The sequence below is a fragment of the Chamaea fasciata genome, unplaced genomic scaffold, assembly GCF_029207755.1.
Source record: "Chamaea fasciata isolate MVZ Bird 193981 ecotype frontalis unplaced genomic scaffold, bChaFas1.0.hap1 SCAF_5, whole genome shotgun sequence".
Lineage (NCBI taxonomy): Eukaryota > Metazoa > Chordata > Aves > Passeriformes > Sylviidae > Chamaea > Chamaea fasciata.
The window spans coordinates 22524676-22542882 of NW_027094090.1; the positions used below are offsets into that span (position 1 = coordinate 22524676).

The 18207-nt window shown below is 37.3% G+C and overlaps 1 protein-coding gene across 1 annotated transcript in view; it reads left to right on the forward strand.

Annotated features, from left to right (window-relative positions):
* The window catches only part of FAM3C (FAM3 metabolism regulating signaling molecule C), a 30043-nt gene that overhangs the window by 9204 nt on the left and 2632 nt on the right, over window positions 1–18207 (forward strand). The window contains exons 2-8 of the mRNA XM_066183020.1: window positions 4287–4346; window positions 8568–8672; window positions 9796–9825; window positions 10221–10344; window positions 14821–14879; window positions 16400–16450; window positions 16927–17011. Coding sequence (XP_066039117.1) covers window positions 4334–4346; window positions 8568–8672; window positions 9796–9825; window positions 10221–10344; window positions 14821–14879; window positions 16400–16450; window positions 16927–17011 — 467 coding nt within the window. The 5' untranslated portion in view covers window positions 4287–4333. The remainder of the gene's footprint in view (window positions 1–4286; window positions 4347–8567; window positions 8673–9795; window positions 9826–10220; window positions 10345–14820; window positions 14880–16399; window positions 16451–16926; window positions 17012–18207) is intronic.

An 18207-nucleotide genomic window follows, 5' to 3' on the forward strand; every position in this document is an offset into this window, starting at 1 on the left:
GTTCACAATGAACAGTTACACTTTTGTGGCAGTATGACATTGTTTACCCCAATATTAGAGAGCTGCTATAATCTCTTTTTCCATTTCTGCTGCTTGTTTTGCTGCACTTGATGTCAATTGTGGAGTGTATTACTTTCTGTTTTATTAAGTATTGTTATTGATTTTGGGACCTCTTCCTAATCAGCTAAGGTCAGAATTCAAAATTATCTTGACCTTCTAAATTCTTGCCTCTGATCTCTGCTTGTTTTTGTGTGCCCATTTTGTAAGCATAATCTACTCATGTTATCAAGTTGCTAAATGGAAGTACTATTATCCTGCAAATGAAGTAGACTAATCTACATGTTTCATTATCATCCTTGAAAGCACTAATTACAATTGTATTTGAAACCCGTTTTAAACCAAAGTTTGTGGCAACTGGCCACAGCTTTCTGCACAGTAAGTAGGGCAGAGGCTGTGCTCCTGCCCTAGGGACATGTGTCCCATGGCACCGTCTCTGGACAAGTGTTGAAAAAAGCCTGATAAAGAATTAACCAAATTGAATTGCATTCAGCTTGGGACTGAAATCTGCGCTTCATTCAGTGTTGTGTCAGTCAGTCAGGATTAAAAGGAGCTGTTAATTTGTCAATTATCTCAATGCAGTTTCGTCTTGCACAATTATTCTAGGAGGAAAACTTTCTCAATGACCACTCTGTCTAACACATGAATGTAAAAAGAGCTCAGTCTTGGTGTGTTAGAAACTTCATATCATCTAACAAAATATGATGATGATTGGGAGGATTATAGGCTTGTAATTTTCCTCAGTTAAGTCATATTATAAGACCCCTCCAGGAAGGACCTGGCAGGGTTCCCTCAAGAGACACAGGTTACTTTTGAAAACAAGCATCTGCTGGTCTACTTATTGAAACTAGTTTAGCTTTGAACAAAAATATGTGTAGTAGCTTTATGGTGTTATATATTAATGTTTTTGTATTTGTTTTGAGTATGTCATAACACACAAGTTAGTCAACAAGTGGAGCAGAGTTGGGGAAAGACATTTTGTTTTTCTTTTCCTTCTTTTTATTGTAAGCTACTGTTTCCTATGCCCTATGGGAGAGCATTTAAAACTATCATGGGGGTTATTTGGGATGCACAAGGATGCAGGAAAAAAGCAACCAGTAACCTCAGCTCCCTTTCCATATATCCTTTCCCTAGTAGTTTGTTTTCAGAATAAATAATGTTTTTCTGTGTGGATGGATGTGCAACTCCATGCCGGGAACTGGACAGTGACATGCCAGCATTCAAGAAGGATTTATAACCTATAATTTCCTGTCTTCGACTGGTCAGGTTCTTTAGTGGATAACTTTTCATTTCAAGGCACTGCTGCACAAGAGAAATTTTGGTTTCTTTCTGCTGTCCAAATTGTAGACTTTGACTGAAAAACTTCATAAGTTTTGTGCTAAGAAAACAATGTGAAGAAAAAGAAAATCTGTATTTAAGTCACATAATGCTTCCCAAATCCAGCCATTTTACTTTGCATCTTGAAGATGTTGATTGCTTCTGTTGCCTGTTGTGTGGTGTTTTCCTTGATCTTTGCATATCTGTAGGGTTCTGCTGTACCCATTGGGACATTGCTTGTCAGCCCTGCTACGGGCTGCACCTCCTGCCTCAGTCTCTAATAAGTGATACAGGGGAGTCTTTTTGTACTGCCTGTCAGAGAATGATGTAGTAATAAATGATTATTTGTATTACTTGACCCTCCTAAGTCAGGAAGATATTAAAGTTTTAATTCTCCTGCCTCTGCTTGATGGAATCTTACATCAAAGAAGAGAAAAATAGTGTTTGGGTTATTTTGGCCCATTTCTAAAGCAATCAGAGGAATGTTGTTGGTTCTGGTTTTGTGCATCTGAGTTTGAGCAAGCTCAGTTATGATCCTGTGTTCTTAGTTTGTTTTTAAATGGTTGTAATATGTAAACTGTTAAAAATTCCAATCCAACTTTCTTATCAGTTCTCTAACTTCAGTTATGAGGTCCATTATCAAAGATGTGGAGTAATGGTGCATAAGCATTTATAAGGGTTCACAGCATGTCCTGTTTTATTCCTGTTCTGTCTTGAAATACTTAAAAAAAATCTAAGATAATAAGTATAAGAAAAGAACTTCATGTCCATAAATTATTTTCCTGCAGCTGGAAAGTGCTGTGCAACACTTGTCTGTACTGTAGCACTACTGTATTACTTGGTAAATCGAACCTCATGATTTTTCAGTATACTGTAATTTAGAAAAAGAATCACTAAATTTTTAAAATTCCTTTCAAGTTGAGGCATAGCATACTCATTTTTCTTTTTTCTAAATCAAAACACATCCCACACTTAAAAAAGAATGCATATTCATATTTGTCGATTGCAACAAATAATGATCCCTGAGACGGGTGAAAGGGGATGTTGGGATAAAAGCAGTCAAGGTTAGATCATGTGATTGTTGCACTTAGATTCTTCTTTCTGGTTTTGTTCATATTCTTGTTTTCATGTTTTGAATTCATAATGTGGTTTTTCTTCAGAGTAAAGCAAAAAATGAAACTTTTTTTCAGTGCAGACTTAAAACAAGCTTGTAGTTGTTCAAAGTACAACCAGTGTTTATTGTAACATTGAGACATTTCTGAGTGTCTTTAGAGAGAGAAGCCTAGAATAATTCTGTTCCCAGACTTCGAAATGACTTTATCTGCTCCAACAGATTCTTTTTTGCCTTTCTACAAGACAGATATATACAGCCTTTCACTGAAAGACATTATTATATGAGGATATAATACATGTGGCTACAGCTAGATGGATATATTATGGTCTATAATATTCTGTGAGATTTCCTTTACGGTACAACATTAGCACTCAAAAACATTTGTCTGCTTTTAAACTTTGTGATAAGTATTTTCAAATTCTGATAGAATAGAAATAAATATTGCTTTATTTGCAATTTTTTCCTGTTTATTTCCCTGCAGACATTTTCTTACAAATTTGAAGGGATAGGGCGCAGTTACTGAGTCTTTGGCAAAGAGGATCTGAAAACAAATCACTGAACTTGAAGATACTGAACTAAGTGAAGGCAAAAGGTTGTCTGCATAATACCAATTTATTCTCCGTTGTATAAACCATAAGAACTATGTGGGTGTTTTGGTGCTTGTCTCCAAATAATTTGTATTTCTAATAACAGCAATTTTTCTGATTATTTCTAAAGAAAATGCTTTTGATGTTTTTCCAAGTCATGGCATAGAGCTGCAGAGGGTTAGGGGTGCTCTAGCTTTTGTGATGGCGGTGTGGGATAGCTGCTTGGATTAGACTGATAGCTGATCACATGTTTTCAAATGTGGCCTTTGTGTAGATGATTCAAGAAGATCCCTGAATCTGGGGAAAGTGGACCCAGATGTCCAGGCTCAGTGCAGCGTGGGCCCACCAGGACTGAGCATGGTGCAGAGCCACCCTGGAGCAGCCCTGGCTCTGCAGGGAGAGGGCAGAAGATCTGGTATGGCCCCTGGACCCTGCATTGCTTGAGGTAGAGGGAGGCAGGAGCTTTTGTTCAGAGCCTGTGGAGTTTGTGGCCCACTTTGGCTCTGTTGGTGACATGCTCTTCTCAAGAAGCTTGTGGATGCTTAGGCACTGCTTAGAGTGATCTTCAGTTTCTTCTGAAATAATTGGAGTACTAGGGTTGGTGCTTCTGTCATCATTGACCATCATGTTATTCCCCTGTCTGTGTCATCTGTGTGTGACAAATGTGTTGTTACATTTCTGTAATGCAAAGATTAAAGTGTTGACTTTCTTTCAGTTCCATTGAATGCAGTTTATGTAGTATCCTAGAGACCAAAATGCTTAAATCTTTTCTCTCCAAAGCATAGTTTGCTATGCTGTGTTGCCAAATAGCAACTTGCACCCAGAAGCACGTGGGGTTTTGAAGGAGTGGTGGAGTTGTTGACTTTTTCCACATAGCTTTAGGAAACTAAAGACTGCTTAGATAGAGCACTGGTGAGTACTTAGGTCACAAATTGAAAGACTGAAGGTTAAACTGAATTTGTAGAGGATTACATGAAATAAATGTTTTTTCAGAACACTTGTTTTGTGGAGAAATAGATGAAAGCAAGACATCAGAAATCCACCTTAAATCTTCCCTTGACTAAGTGTTAAGAAATAGGTATTCAGAACAATCGTCGTTAATTCTATTGACTAGAAAACATGGGGTTTTTTACTCATCACAGAAGTGCTTTATTGGTTGTAATTATGGTGAAGTGTTTTTTACTTTATATGTTTTTTTTGTTTCCCCATAGGTGGCTGTTTTAATGCAATAGTGTCATTAGCTGGCTGAAGACTAAAGATGAGAATAGCAGGTAAGTATACTCAGTAAAATCAGACTTTGGTCATTTATGAAACAACTGCTATGTACAACATTAACAAGTTGCGACAATAAGGTTTTAAAGTCATAGAATCATAGAATGCGAGGTTAAAAGGGACCTCAAGAATCACCTGATCTGACATTTCTTGTCAGAAGCTCGGTCTAGACAAGATAGTTGTCATGTGAAAAGTGGAGATTTCCTCAGACCTTTAGTGTTTAATTAGTCTGTCAGCATGTCAGGAAAGCCAAGACCTTTGTGCCTGACTAGTCTGTGTCCTGTTATGGGGACCCTTCAGTGTACTTGCTTTTCATTTGGGTGGATCTTGAGTGACTCTAGTAATATATACTTTTGTTACTCATTGGTGTAAAAATCTCTTGCTTCACTGTTATAGACATAGTCAATAAAATACAGAGAACGAGCTCAGTGAGGGGTGGTCGTATATTGGAGGCAGGTAACTTTGCAATGATGGTGTGAGTTAATATTAAGTTACAAAGAATCAAGTTGATCTCAGGAGAGTGATTTCACCACAGTTGCTGGTTCAGCACCAGGATACCTGCTCCTGCCTGCCTTGGTTGACAGGAGCTGTGCAGGTTTATCAGCTACAAATCTGATATCAACAGAGCCTGGCAAGGTGTTTCGACTCTGCTCCACCCTCTGTTGCCCGTTAGCATGTGCTTGAGGTTGCAGACTGTGTGTGTATGGACTCAGTTGTGGGATAGGTTTTGAGCATGCTCAAAGCATTCCATGCAGGAAGCTGTATTTTACGCTATAATTTTCATACTGCTATAACTTATTCTAATTTGAACCCTGGCCCAGCACTCTGTCCAGCCAGATTTTAAAGTGGCCAGTGTTGGGGAGTCCACCACTTCCTGGGGAGATTATTCCAATGTCTGATTGTTCTCATTATGACAAATTTTCTGTGTCTAACTGGAATCTCCCCCAGAATAACTTGTACCCACCACTGCTCTTGTTTTCCATTGATTCCTTGCAAAAAGGGAGTCTCCATCTTCTCTGTCACCACCCTTGAAATACTGGAATATGGTACTAAGTTCTCCCATAAGTCTTTTCTCAAGGCTGAGCAAACCCAGCAGTCCCAACCTTTCCTCATCTGGCAGCCTTTCAAGTCCTTTGGTTATCTTTGTGTTGGACTGTCTCTAGATTGTCCATGTCTTTATATATTTTTTTTAATAGCAGGATCCAACACTGAAGGGAGTGGAACAAGTGGCCTGACAGGTGCTGTCAGGAGCAATGACTTTATCTCTGTCTGCTGGTGATGCCCTGGTTGATGCAGCCCAGCATCCTGTTGGCTTCTTTGCCAGCACCCTCCATTTGTATTGAGCTTGTTGTCCACCAGAATCCCCTAGTCCTTTTCCACAGAACTGCTCCCCAGCTGGGTAGATTCCAGTCTGTTCTTTACTCCTGGGTTATGATTTCTGTGGTGGAAGACTTTACACTTGTCCTTGTTGAACTTCACTGTTAGTATTAAGCCTGTTTTTCCAGCCTATCCAGGTGTTCCTGCAGGTTGTCTCTTCCTTTAAACGTGCCCTCTTCTTCTCAGTTTGGTATCCTCATCAAACTTTTTCAGGGTATGCTTCACTTAACTGGCATAACAGACATTGCTGTTCTGCTTCATTGATGTTTAATGAAACTCATTTTGGAATTGGGATGGTCAAAGAGCAATTACCTTGTTTAAATGCTGTATGTGATCTGCAGTGACTGCTTAAGGTGCCATGACTTGAAATATTTTGGATGCTATTTCTGTAAGATGATAAAAGAGCAAGGAAATGGCAAATGGTTGTCTTAAGCCATTTCTTCCCCACATCGCTAAAATTGCTATGTGCTGTTTTAAGTGTCTGAAACTTTCTGAATGGTTGCTGGCAGTTTGAAAACTATAAAAGCCTTTTCATAGAGCTAAGTTACTGTAGTACAGGGTTTAAGAAACTAATTCTACTTGACAGAAGGTACAGTGGTTGTAAAAATAAGATCTTTGCTAATACAACATTGAAAGAAAACATTATTTTAGAAATTTTTGTTACAGTAGAGTAGCCTGTGAAGCGATGGAACGGGTTTGAGTTTCTGGTGCCTTGCACTTTTATCAGTAGTTAGTGTTATTTTGCAGAAGGAGAAACTGTTGCTTCTAGAAGAAAATGACACCTTTTCCAGCTTGTTAACGCGTGCAATTTTTGTCACTACTCCTAATTTTGCTTTATTAACCACAAACTGGGAGCAATTTGCTAAAGTGAATCTGATAAAGAACTGGAAAATTGTCCAATTTTAGGTGCCTGATTCACCTGGAAAATTACTTTCCAAACATGTTTAGGTTTTTTTTTTTCCCCCTTCCATCCAGCTTTTTTTTTTTTTTTTTTTTTTTTTTGCTAAAAACCACCAAGTAGATGTGGCAGTTCCTATAGAATGTTTCACCCATAGCAAACATGCCAGTTTTGGTTCAAATGCTTAACGAACCTTCTAGGCGATTTCTTACTGAATCTTTGAAGGAAGCACTTGCAGTTCAGCTGAAAAGCTCAGAATATAGAGTACAGGGGATGGTTAGTCCTCGGACTGAGTTACTGTTCATATCTCATACTGTGAGAGTAAAACACACTCTCCAAATGCCACTTGCTAGATGACACATTCCAAAATCTGGTTCCATCTTGTGGTTTTAGGCAATGTTGCTTGGAAAACCTTTGCCCCATTTCTTAACATATGTGCAGATCATCTGTTTCTCCAGTGATCACACGTGGTTCCCTTCCTTTCAAATGCAGTGATCTTCGGAGTTCCAGCATAATATTTTTTAACTTAGGTTTGCACCTGTGTTTTCTTACATCATAATATGTATGTGCTCACACACAAAAAAGACCAAACTGCAAGCAAAAACCCCTTGTATCTTTCTTCATCTTTATTTTATTTTTCTATCCCCTTATCTTTTTTTAGCCTTTTGGGAGGATTGATTAGCATCTCTCATCCTTCTGAAGACTGAGTAATCTGTCTATTTTAAGTTTTTCTCAGCAGCCCATCACAGCAGCAGTCTGAGATCTGCTGGAGTATATAAGTTTGTTTTTTTTTAAAGGATTTGGCTGGCAATCTGGGAAGAAGAAGCATGCTCTAAGTTCGATTCTTCCAACCAGTTTGACATACTGAAGTGAGATAAGAAGGCAAGATGTTAATCAGATGCTTCCTCACTTGACTTGTACTCTCAAGTCAGTATTTTTTAGTCAGTATTTTACAGTCAGTTAAGAGTGGAGTATTCTGTAAAAATGTATTGCAAATTATGCTAAAAAACTGCGAGGTTTATGGCAGTATCACATACATTTCCATTTCAGATGTAAGCTGCTGTGGCCAAGTATGCTGACAGCTCTTCTCCCACAAAGTAATTGGCCACTCAGCAGTGCAGGAGCTTAGCCTTGTTAAACTTAGAGCTGCCTACTTCAGCATATGAAAAGGGTGACGGGAGAGGTACTGCTTTTTCTTACTTATTTTAAAATAGCCTTTGCGTCATCAAATTTGCTTTTTGGAGGTCGTTAAGATAAATTTCTTGAAAAGTAAGTGAGAATGCTTGTTTCTATTTGGCTGGTGGTTTGGAGTTTTTTGTGGGTTGTTGTTGTGGACGGTTGGTTGGTTGGTTTTTTTTAATGTCATACTCAGAGCTGACTGACCCTAGTAGCCAAGCTGCACTATATTAACAGATCCCTAATAACTCAGTCTGGGCCGTATATTAAAACAGAGGTAGCTCAATTTGAGGGCAGGGGGAAACACAGTATTTGTGAACAGTGAGGAGCCAGGTATTCATGGCTAAGAACAGGGAAGATAGGAATTTTGCATTTGGACAGCAGCTGGGTAAATCATCTTAGTTCATTTGGTTAAGCTGGATTTTCATGGAAATCTGGTTTCTCCTGACTGCTGAGCTGAGTTGGTGTACTATGGTGTTAGACAAGCATGGAGGTAGGGAAAGTTGAGACCAGAGTGCTTTTGGTATGATAACCTGATGGATTGGTGCAGTTACATCCTACATTATAATATCCATCCTACATCATAATATCTATCCATAATATCCATTCTTTTTCTAAGGTTTATTCTGTTTAGTTGGTCCACAGATGATCATCCTGTTTGAGCTCCCTAGAATGTAATCTGATACACATTCCTCATGTTGCAAATTTTGGTAAACTAATGTTACCATTTGCAGATAATTTTTTGAAACTTTTTTCTGTTTCTTAACAGGTGCTGCAAAGTTGGTAGTAGTCATAGCAATATTTTTATTGACGTTTTATGTCATATCTCAAGTGTTTGAAATAAAAATGGATGCAAACTTAGGACACATATTTGGTAAGTGATGACTTTGTTTTCTCTGTACATTTATTAATATTTATTAGTGCCTTTATCAAGACTATTGTATTTGTTTTTTTTAGGCTCTTCAACTTAAGAATTCTGTTTTTAATCTTTAATAAGTGTTATTATTTTTTATATCTAATATGCATATAAATTTTTTTCTGTATGAAATATTTAACCTACTCTCTTACTCAGTTTGATTCTTTTGTCTGCCAAGGTTCCATAATTTTACCTGCTTATTTTGTTTACTGGAAATACATTCTTAATGTAGAGTAATAAATTAGGTGACTTGAATCATGTTTCTGGAAATCTGTGCTCTGCCTTACTACTGCTAAAGAGATCTAGAAATTCTTTGGGGGGGACCTTTTCTCTTGCATAGGTATACTACTGTTAAGTTGAATTGTGCAGTAATTAAAACATTTCAGATGTGCCCAGGTGTAGTACACAGATAAAGATTAGCAGTTGAGGTGTCTCAAATTTCAGAGACTATTTTGAACCAGAATATTCTTTCAAGATGCTTTTTAGTACCAAAAAAAACCCCACACAATGTTTGATACATGGATGGAGTTTGTGTTCTTTAACTCTTGGTTACTGCAGTGTGAGCTGCCATCGAAACCTGTCAGCAGGGACATCTTTAGTATTCATTGGAGACAGATGTGTCATTCAGACGTGTGTGATGGGGGCACTTGTGTCTCTTCATATCTCAGGAAAGGGAGTCATGAATGGTTGGGTTGAAGTATACCTGAGCTGCTGGCTTCCAGTTTAGGTGAAAGGAACCCCATCACAGGGAAGCTGTAAGGAGGGAATTAATTTCACTTCAATGCCCTGAGCTTCATAAATTCTCAGGTTTTGGATCTCTGTGGGGTTTTGACTCCATGATGGACTCTCCATCAGCCATAAATTAAAGCAGTGCTTCTGAATAGGATTCCTAATCACTTTCATTCTGCTAATGCATAAAAGTTGTTTTTTATTGGAGCATAATAGTCAGGTGTGTTTGATACTTCATTTCAACCAGCCTGTTTTTATAGGGGTACAGAAAGATTTTACATTTATAGGATATGATATAGCAGATGACACTTCAATAGTAACAGCTTGTAACAGCTTTCTTTTTTCATTTTAGCTAGATCAGCATTGGATGCAGCTGCACGCTGTGAGTATTCATAGGCATGTATTACTGCTGTGACTTGCTTTTACTAATAACAGAAAGACTGATGAATTTTCATGGTTAAGAAAGTCTTAATTACACTTCAAATGCAATCAGAAACTAATTTTACTCTTCTCCTGATTTTCCTAAATTTCTGGTAAAGTCTGTTTTGTAGTTTTGGCTTATGACTTTTTATGACAGCGCCAGAGCAAGCAGCAGGGTGACAACAAGGAGTTGGAATAATGAGGTGCTTCAGGAACTTAGATTATTTTAAACTGCTATGTAACTACTGATGTGATAGTATTTGTGTTTGCTCTCTTCCTTGAATTCCTTTGGAATAAATTTGTCTGTTAGCCTACCTGTGGTGTTCTCTAAAATCTTGGTTTATTTCCTTTTGAAAGCTACAAAACCTCCAAGATACAAGTGTGGGATCTCTAAAGCTTGTCCTGAAAAGCATTTTGCATTCAAAATGTCAAGTGGAGCAGCGAATGTAGTTGGACCTAAAATTTGTGTAGAGGATAATGTGTAAGTATTTTTACCTGTTGTTTCTGAGTGTCTCTTTCAAATACTTAGATCACTTTGCACACAAAATCAGCAATTTAAATTAGGGGTTTTTTTTGCAAACAGTTTGACTCCATGAAAAGGTCACATTGCATTATAACCTTGTCTCCAATGAAGCATACTTCATGCTCTTCAGTAAATGCAGAAACATATGTTATTTTATTACATGCAAGATAGCTTTCACTTTATTTCAGGTTTACGGACTTAAGGGTTAGTTATTCAAGCCAGATACACACTTGTCACTTAGTAACTTGTCCTTGTGCCTCTAATAGTAATTCAGTTAATAATTTTATTGTCTTTTGCAAGTTGTCTTTTAAACTATATTTTCTCAGTACTAATGTCAGAACATAATTTTTACTTTTCTTCTAAGGTTGCCTTCAAAAAGGAAGAATAGTATTTTAATGATCAGGAGTTATTTAACTGTGCTGATGGTAACTAAAGTTAATAAACTTTAAATAATTGTGAAATGAGAAAAACAACTGCTTGAGACACAATTTGGTTTTAAGTTCTCTTTTTAATAATATTTTTGATACAGTATTATCACTAATAGTGTGCATAAAGTATTTAACTGGGTACTTTCCAGTAGCCCCCATAGAGGGAATATTAATATTTATTTTTCGACTGTTGTTCCTCTTAGGTTGTTTCTGCACATTGTAACCCAGAGTGTGCAGCTTCCTATAACATAATCAAGTGCAAACCTGCACTTGATTTTGCAGATGACGCGTCAGAAAAGACATAATGTTAGTGTTGTTGGAAGGAGATTTTTTTAATATCAGTCACACTTAATGCCTTTGCCTTCCACTGACATTTAAACTACTCCAGTTTAGCTGTTTCTCAGCTCACACTATATTAGTACAGATAGCACGTACAGCAGCTAGTGCTAATGAATTCTAGAGCCAGTGGCAACTTCTCTGTGAACAACAGAACCCCACATAATAGAGTAAATAGGATAATTCATGTATAAGAGGAAAAAATGTATTGGTAGCATTTTGTTCTCTAAAGTAACTGTAAGACTAGTCTCAAGTGATCTTAAAGAGAAGACTGTTTTTAGCACTAAGGAGCTGTGTAAGGCTGGCTTAGCTCAGGCCTGCTGGCTTGTGTGGGAGTCAGTTTGCAGCAGAGCGTGCCATGTAGTTGGGGAGCACATGCACAGTGGGAGCTCACCTTGGCACCTACGGACAACAAGCTGCTCCTTCTGCTTTCCATTCTTACTGGTGACTTGCTTGGTGACCTTGGGCAGGCTTATCTAATCTCTCAGCATGGCATTTCTGCTGGTGTTACAAAACATGCTTCTGTCTCATTCTGGTTCCTTAATATAGGAAGCTTAATATCTGTGAAGACTTAAGCTGATTCAATGATTAAAAGTTGTGGGAATGCAAGCAATATTTTAATTTCAGGATTGTAGTGTTATTTTGTTTGGGATTTTTGACTTTTTTGTTTGTTTGTTTTAATGTCTTGCTGACTGATTAACTAAAAAGAGTTTTGTTATTTCTGTCCAAAAAAAGAGAAAATCCTCTACTAGATATTTTACTGAAGAAAGTGATGAAAATAAAGTAGTTGCTGGAAAAAGTCCTTTAAGTGGGCACTTTAGTGCACAGCTGTTGGATTCTGAAGTCCAGCTTTCTTTGGCAAACTCCTTTCTGAATTCCTTCAGAGGTGGAACTGGTCATGTCTATCAAATCTATCTGTTAAATGCTTTGCTTAAAAGAGGTTTTTTCTTTCAAAAGCTCTCAACTTGTTGACTGTAAATTCTTGGAAGAATTCTAAAACTGATGAAGGGCTGCCCTCCTGTGAGGAGCTGTTGCATTGCAGCCTGTTGTGTTTGTGATGATGCACAAGCTGTCTCAAGTGTTTAAAGTAATATATTTGAGCTCCAGAAAAACCTCATTTCCTCTTGAGTAGCTCTTTTGTTAGAGATATTTTGTGAACTCAGACCTGCTAAAAGGTTTTTCTTTTTCTGATTACTTTGTGTTCTTCATACTTCCAAGACAGGACAGCAGGAACAAGGTTTTGTAATTGGTGAATGATATTTACAGAGTAGAGTATTTTTCCAATGTATTAAATATAAGGATGTCACTTGACTTATGAGAGCACTAACATTGCTTATACAAATCAGAATGCAAGTAATTTGTCTTTTTTTTTTTGGTCTTTTTTTTTTTTTTTTTTTTTTTTAATGTGAAACAGGGTTTCTGCTGCATACAAGTTCAGTTACAGCTTTGTTCTCTATTGGGAAGCTATAATCCAAAATAGAAAAAAACATGCTGGACTCATGATCCAAAATATTAAATATTGTAGTTGCTACTTCATGGGCTTTTCAGAAGGGGCTATGCTTACTACTTTACCAGCAACTTCTCCATGCAGTTTTACTTTAGTATGAAGTCAGTTGCATGATGTGCTGCAGTAACGCAATAGCAAAATGTTGCGCTACATTCCTTTAGTAACTAGTAATTCTTGTATTCATAGTTGCAGGTTTTGTTATCTGAGTCCATTACAACTTTTTGTGCATGTGGAGTTTCAGTGTCTAGTAAGCCCAGTATTAGATATTTTTCTACTGGTACTTATTTACAGAGAATTTTGTAGTTAAAATGAAAGGAAGTTCTTACTCTTTTTGGTAAATTAAATGCCCACTAAATTTTGCAGGAGGAAAAGAATGGGTTCAGAACTTCATTGCTTTTGTTCATTGATGTCGCAGTCTTTATTTGCCATATGTTTTTCTTGTTCAGAATGGATGCTCAGACATGACATGAAAATCACGTGATCAGAGCAGAAATGATCATCCAGTGGCTAAAATACTTCTGGAGTTGCCTACTAACCAGAATTGAATTCTGAATTTCAGCAGAAAATTTCAAGTATTTTCTTTCAGAAATTACTGAATTAGAGTTTTAATTTAAATCACAGTTTTTGGTAGATGGTATAACTTAAGGAACTAACAGAAGAATATGAACTCTATCATCTCTGATTACTAGTTGTTTAAAACCTTTAACCTTTTAAATTCACTCTACCAAGAGTTGCCCTTATCTAGTAGTCTTTCACAGCCTCTGAATACTGGGTCTGCTTCTCATAGTTCTCTCTGCAGTTTGTCATTCCTCTAAATTTTGGCTTCTGTCCTCATCCTGGGTGCAAAAGATACCACCAGAGAGGAAGATTTTTGACATACTTCTGTGATAGACCATTTCTTGTTTCTAGCCTATCACCAAGAAGTTGGCATGAGAAAGCTGACATGGAAACTGTGTGTGTAAGGATGCTTTCCTTAGGACAGGTGTTCAGACATGACTGGAAAAGTCACATTGCTGCAGAAGAAATGTGAAAAGTTTTGAACATAACAGGATTGTACACATGTGCAGCCCCTTTCTAAAGCCAGCTAGGGAGATTAGGATGGTCAGGATGGAACTAAAGCATCTTTTAGAGTATGTTTGTAACTAGGGACATGTGTGCACTTACATGCTTTTGCTGAGATGCTTTCTTGAATCTCAGCTGAAGTCTTCTTCATTATCTTAAATTACATAATTGTTCCAAACTTCTGTTTGTCCTGTTAATGTTACCTCTTTTAATCCTAGCTTCAAAATGTTAATACTGGGATATCTGGGGCCTGAAGGCAGAACAGAGTTCTTCACACTTTGTGAACTGCCAGTGAACAGGGATGAGGAGGTCTGGAAGCTTTTCCTCACGGGAGTGGTACAGCCACCATGGCCTAAGGCAGCAGAGTATCCTACCTAAATCTTAACATTCCTGTTAAGTCGTCTTTACTAGTCTGAAGGGCTTCCATTTCACAGTGGGACTCTTCTTTTCAGCCCCTTTGCCCCTTTTGAGTTTAGTCAATAAATTACTGTCATAGATTCTGACATGTTTTTTGGTATGTGTGATTGTAGTCCAAGATTATATGCAACTTTTGCTTAAAGTCCCATCCATATGGTAACTATTTTTCTTGCAGTTAGGTTTCCTGTTATGTTTATGAGTGGCTAAATGCTTTGCCTCTCTTCTTAATGTGAATTTTAAATGCTTCTGTTCAGTTAGCTTTTCAACTCATTAACACATTTTTTTCATTGTGTGCTTGCAAAAAAAAGCTTAAAATGTTGGTTTGGTTCTGTGACTGTGCTGAGCTCCGCAAATTAATATTTTGTTATTTTTTAAAACATTGATAACATGACTATATCAATAACACTATTTTTGTGGCACTTTTAATATACAGACATACTTTGAAAGCATGATTAAGCAATCAAATTAAATCAGTACAACTGGGGAAACTTGATGTATTATTCTTAATTCAGTGGTGCTTCAAGAAAACAGATTAGTTCAAGGACATTTTGCTCCATTTAAATACTCATGAACATGCAGTCTTTTAACTATGTCTCTCTTAGAACTTGATCCTGTTTAAAAAACAGAAATATTTCACATCAGAAGATCGTCCCATTAAAAATAAAAATATTTATTTTATTTCAGTTTAATGAGTGGAGTTAAAAATAACGTTGGCAGAGGAATTAATATGGCCTTGGTCAATGGTAAGTGACATTTTAAATAGGCAAATTGTCTTGATTTTAAAATTGTTTCTGTAATTTAAGGTGAAATACTATGGGGTGGTGAGAGGCAAGCACTAAGGAGAAAAGAAGTGTTCAGCTTGTTTATACTGAGATCATGTCAAATATTGGCACTGACACCTTGTTACAAAGCAGAAAAACTCAGTGCATTTTTGCTTCTAAAAATGGGTTGTAAAAATAGTAATGCGGACCACTGTGGTGACTGTCTTGATACATCACGTAAATTCCTAATGCACAGAAAATGGAAAAAGACATGAGATGCATGCTACTTCTTTTGACCGTGCGTGTTGCCACCACTAATTAAACTGTAGACCGTATTGTTCTGTTGCTCTATTTTCAGTGAAACTTCTTTAGCATCTTTAACAGTTTCATTACTACACAGAAAGACGAGTTCATTATTTCCTCACTTGAATCAGAGTATTTGGTCTATAGATTTTGTATGTAAATACATCATGTTAGGTAATTGTGTTCAGGGTTCGTAATTTTCATTAAAACAAGTTTAGCTGTGTGTTACGTTGAAAGCTGAGCGAAATGTCCGCGCTGGCAAATTTGTCTTTAATGTGTAGGAAATGTTTCCTTGTAGCACTGAGAGAGTACTTTGTCATTTCACTGCAACATAAATTCTTGTAATTTGTGGATTGTACTCAGATTTACATCATCTAAAGCATAACTTGAACAATACTTCCTAATCCTATGTTGCTTTCCTAAATTGTCTCAATCTGTTCAAAACCAAAATACCTATCTTTGTATTTTATAGCTCCAGCCTTTCTCTCTGTCTTCCAAACTTTAAATGAATGTATATATTTATAAAAACCTCCCTTCCATCAAATGCTCCTTTGTAAACAGAATAATAAAATAAGGTAATGAGATATACTATATTGTCCATTTTTTCTATTTATTCTAGATGTTTAAATCTACTTACAATTTCCAGCCTACAGCAAAACATGCAGCCTAATTTTAATCTTTCTGACTTTCCATGTGGCACGAGAGGCAGTGTAAAGTTGTACTGTTTATTTTTGCAAAATCAACTTTAAAAAAAGGCAGATACATGAACTGAATATTTTGTTGGTTTTAGAGCCTGTGGGTGTTATAATTTATTTTAGATTCCACTTGAAGCAAAATCAGAATTTTACCTAGAATCATAGAATGATCTGTGCTTGAAGGGACTGTTAAGGTCACCCAGTTCAAACCCCCCTTGCCGTGGGCAGGGACAGCTTGCACAGGTGGCTTGCTTAAAGCTGCATCCAGCCTGGCCCCCAACTCTTTTGGGGATCTTCTCACTTTTTTCCTCTTACCTTTCCCTGCACTTTTTCACAAACCACCACACTGTTTCCATAAAAGAAAAGTTACTATAATTCATTTATCTAGTGTCTTCTGCAGCACTTTGTTTGAAAGACTGTAAGAGGAGTTGGGCATGTTATCTGTAAAATAATTTTGGCTATGTTTGATGGCACCAAATGTTTTTTTTTTCTCTTTTCCTTCAGGTAAAACAGGAGAATTATTAGATACTAAGTTCTTTGACATGTGGGGAGGAGGTAGGTGCAATTACACTGGTCAGAGACAAACAACAAATGTGCCTTTTTTCTTCATTCTTGTCCAGACTCCTTTTGCTGTGTGATTTAAGGTGATAGTTAAGGGAGTACTTCACCTCTACCTTTGTAATTGTGAGGACAGTGCAACTTTAAAGAAACACAAGTAGTTGAAGTTGGAGGGAATGGTGTGGGTAATCAAGCAGACTTATTCTCCAGAGTAGTTCTCATTAGTGGTTATGTCTTTACACAGTATGGATTAAACTCTTTCTATAAAATAAGAATTTTATAATGCATTCACTTTCTCTCACTCCGCATCTTTTCATAAATATATACTCATAAATATTATATATATTTTTATATATAAATATTATCTTTAAAAATATTCTTAAAAGTAATGTCTTTGCAGAAAGACATTGCAGGTGTTTAAATACAGAATTGTTGCTTAATATTAAACAGTTTTATGTTCTCTTTCTTTTCAGATGTGGCACCACTTATTGAATTTCTGAAGACCATCCAGGATGGAACGATTGTGTTAATGGCAACATATGATGATGGAGCAACCAAGTATGTAATTAATTTTAAACAGCAAATATTGCTTAAACTTTTAAGTGCTGTTTTATACTGAAAAAAATACATTATCACACAACCACTTTTAATAAGACTTTGTTCTTCGAAGGTGACAGATTTGAAACTATACTTTCAGTTTATTAGTTTTATAATGCAGATTTGATTTGGGCACAAACAAAAATCAAACTAAAACTAAGCAGATATAGGTGTGCTGATTTTTTCTATTGCTGATAGTTCATTCTGTCTTGCACTAGTAAATTCAGACAGGTCCAGACATAAGAACATGATTGTGAGAATATACTCTGGTGGAAAACGTCTGTTCCATCCAGCACTTTCTTCAGATCAACTCCAAGACAGAGTTTGGTGGTTACAGGATGGCAGAGACCATTCCCAACAAGCCTTGTCTGTATCCTTACATCTAAAGTCACAGAGGTTACTAGTGTAACCTTGTATTTTTTGATCTCTTTTACTGTTCTACCCTAAAGCTATTCAATAGATTAATCTAGATGTAGCCTAAGAGGGCCTCTCTCCCTCTCTCCCTCTCTCCCTCTCTCCCTCTCTCCCTCTCTCCCTCTCTCCCTCTCTCCCTCTCTCCCTCTCTCCCTCTCTCCCTCTCTCCCTCTCTCCCTCTCTCCCTCTCTCCCTCTCTCCCTCTCTCCCTCTCTCCCTCTCTCCCTCTCTCCCTCTCTCCCTCTCTCCCTCTCTCCCTCTCTCCCTCTCTCCCTCTCTCCCTCTCTCCCTCTCTCCCTCTCTCCCTCTCTCCCTCTCTCCCTCTCTCCCTCTCTCCCTCTCTCCCTCTCTCCCTCTCTCCCTCTCTCCCTCTCTCCCTCTCTCCCTCTCTCTTTTTTTTTTCCTCTTTTGGTTCAGTTTGTTATCTACAACTTGTCTGTATCTTTGATATGGAAGCAGCTTCACTGTAACTTAAGTCCTGACTTTGCAATGTGGAATTTTCACGGTAAATTAGTCAAGTGTGTTTACATTCATCGCTTTTAGGAAAGAAGAAAGTAATTTACTGGGGTTTTAGCCAAGGTTGGATCTTCTCTCTGTTCTGTTCACTTGTTTTGTTACTTTACATTTTACCTTCTTCCCTTTCTTCTTTGCCATTTTAGGACATAAGTAGGGTTAATTTTGCTTCAGTAATCATGTTACAGCTGATGTTTTTGAATGTTTATATGTAGATAGAATACGGCCAA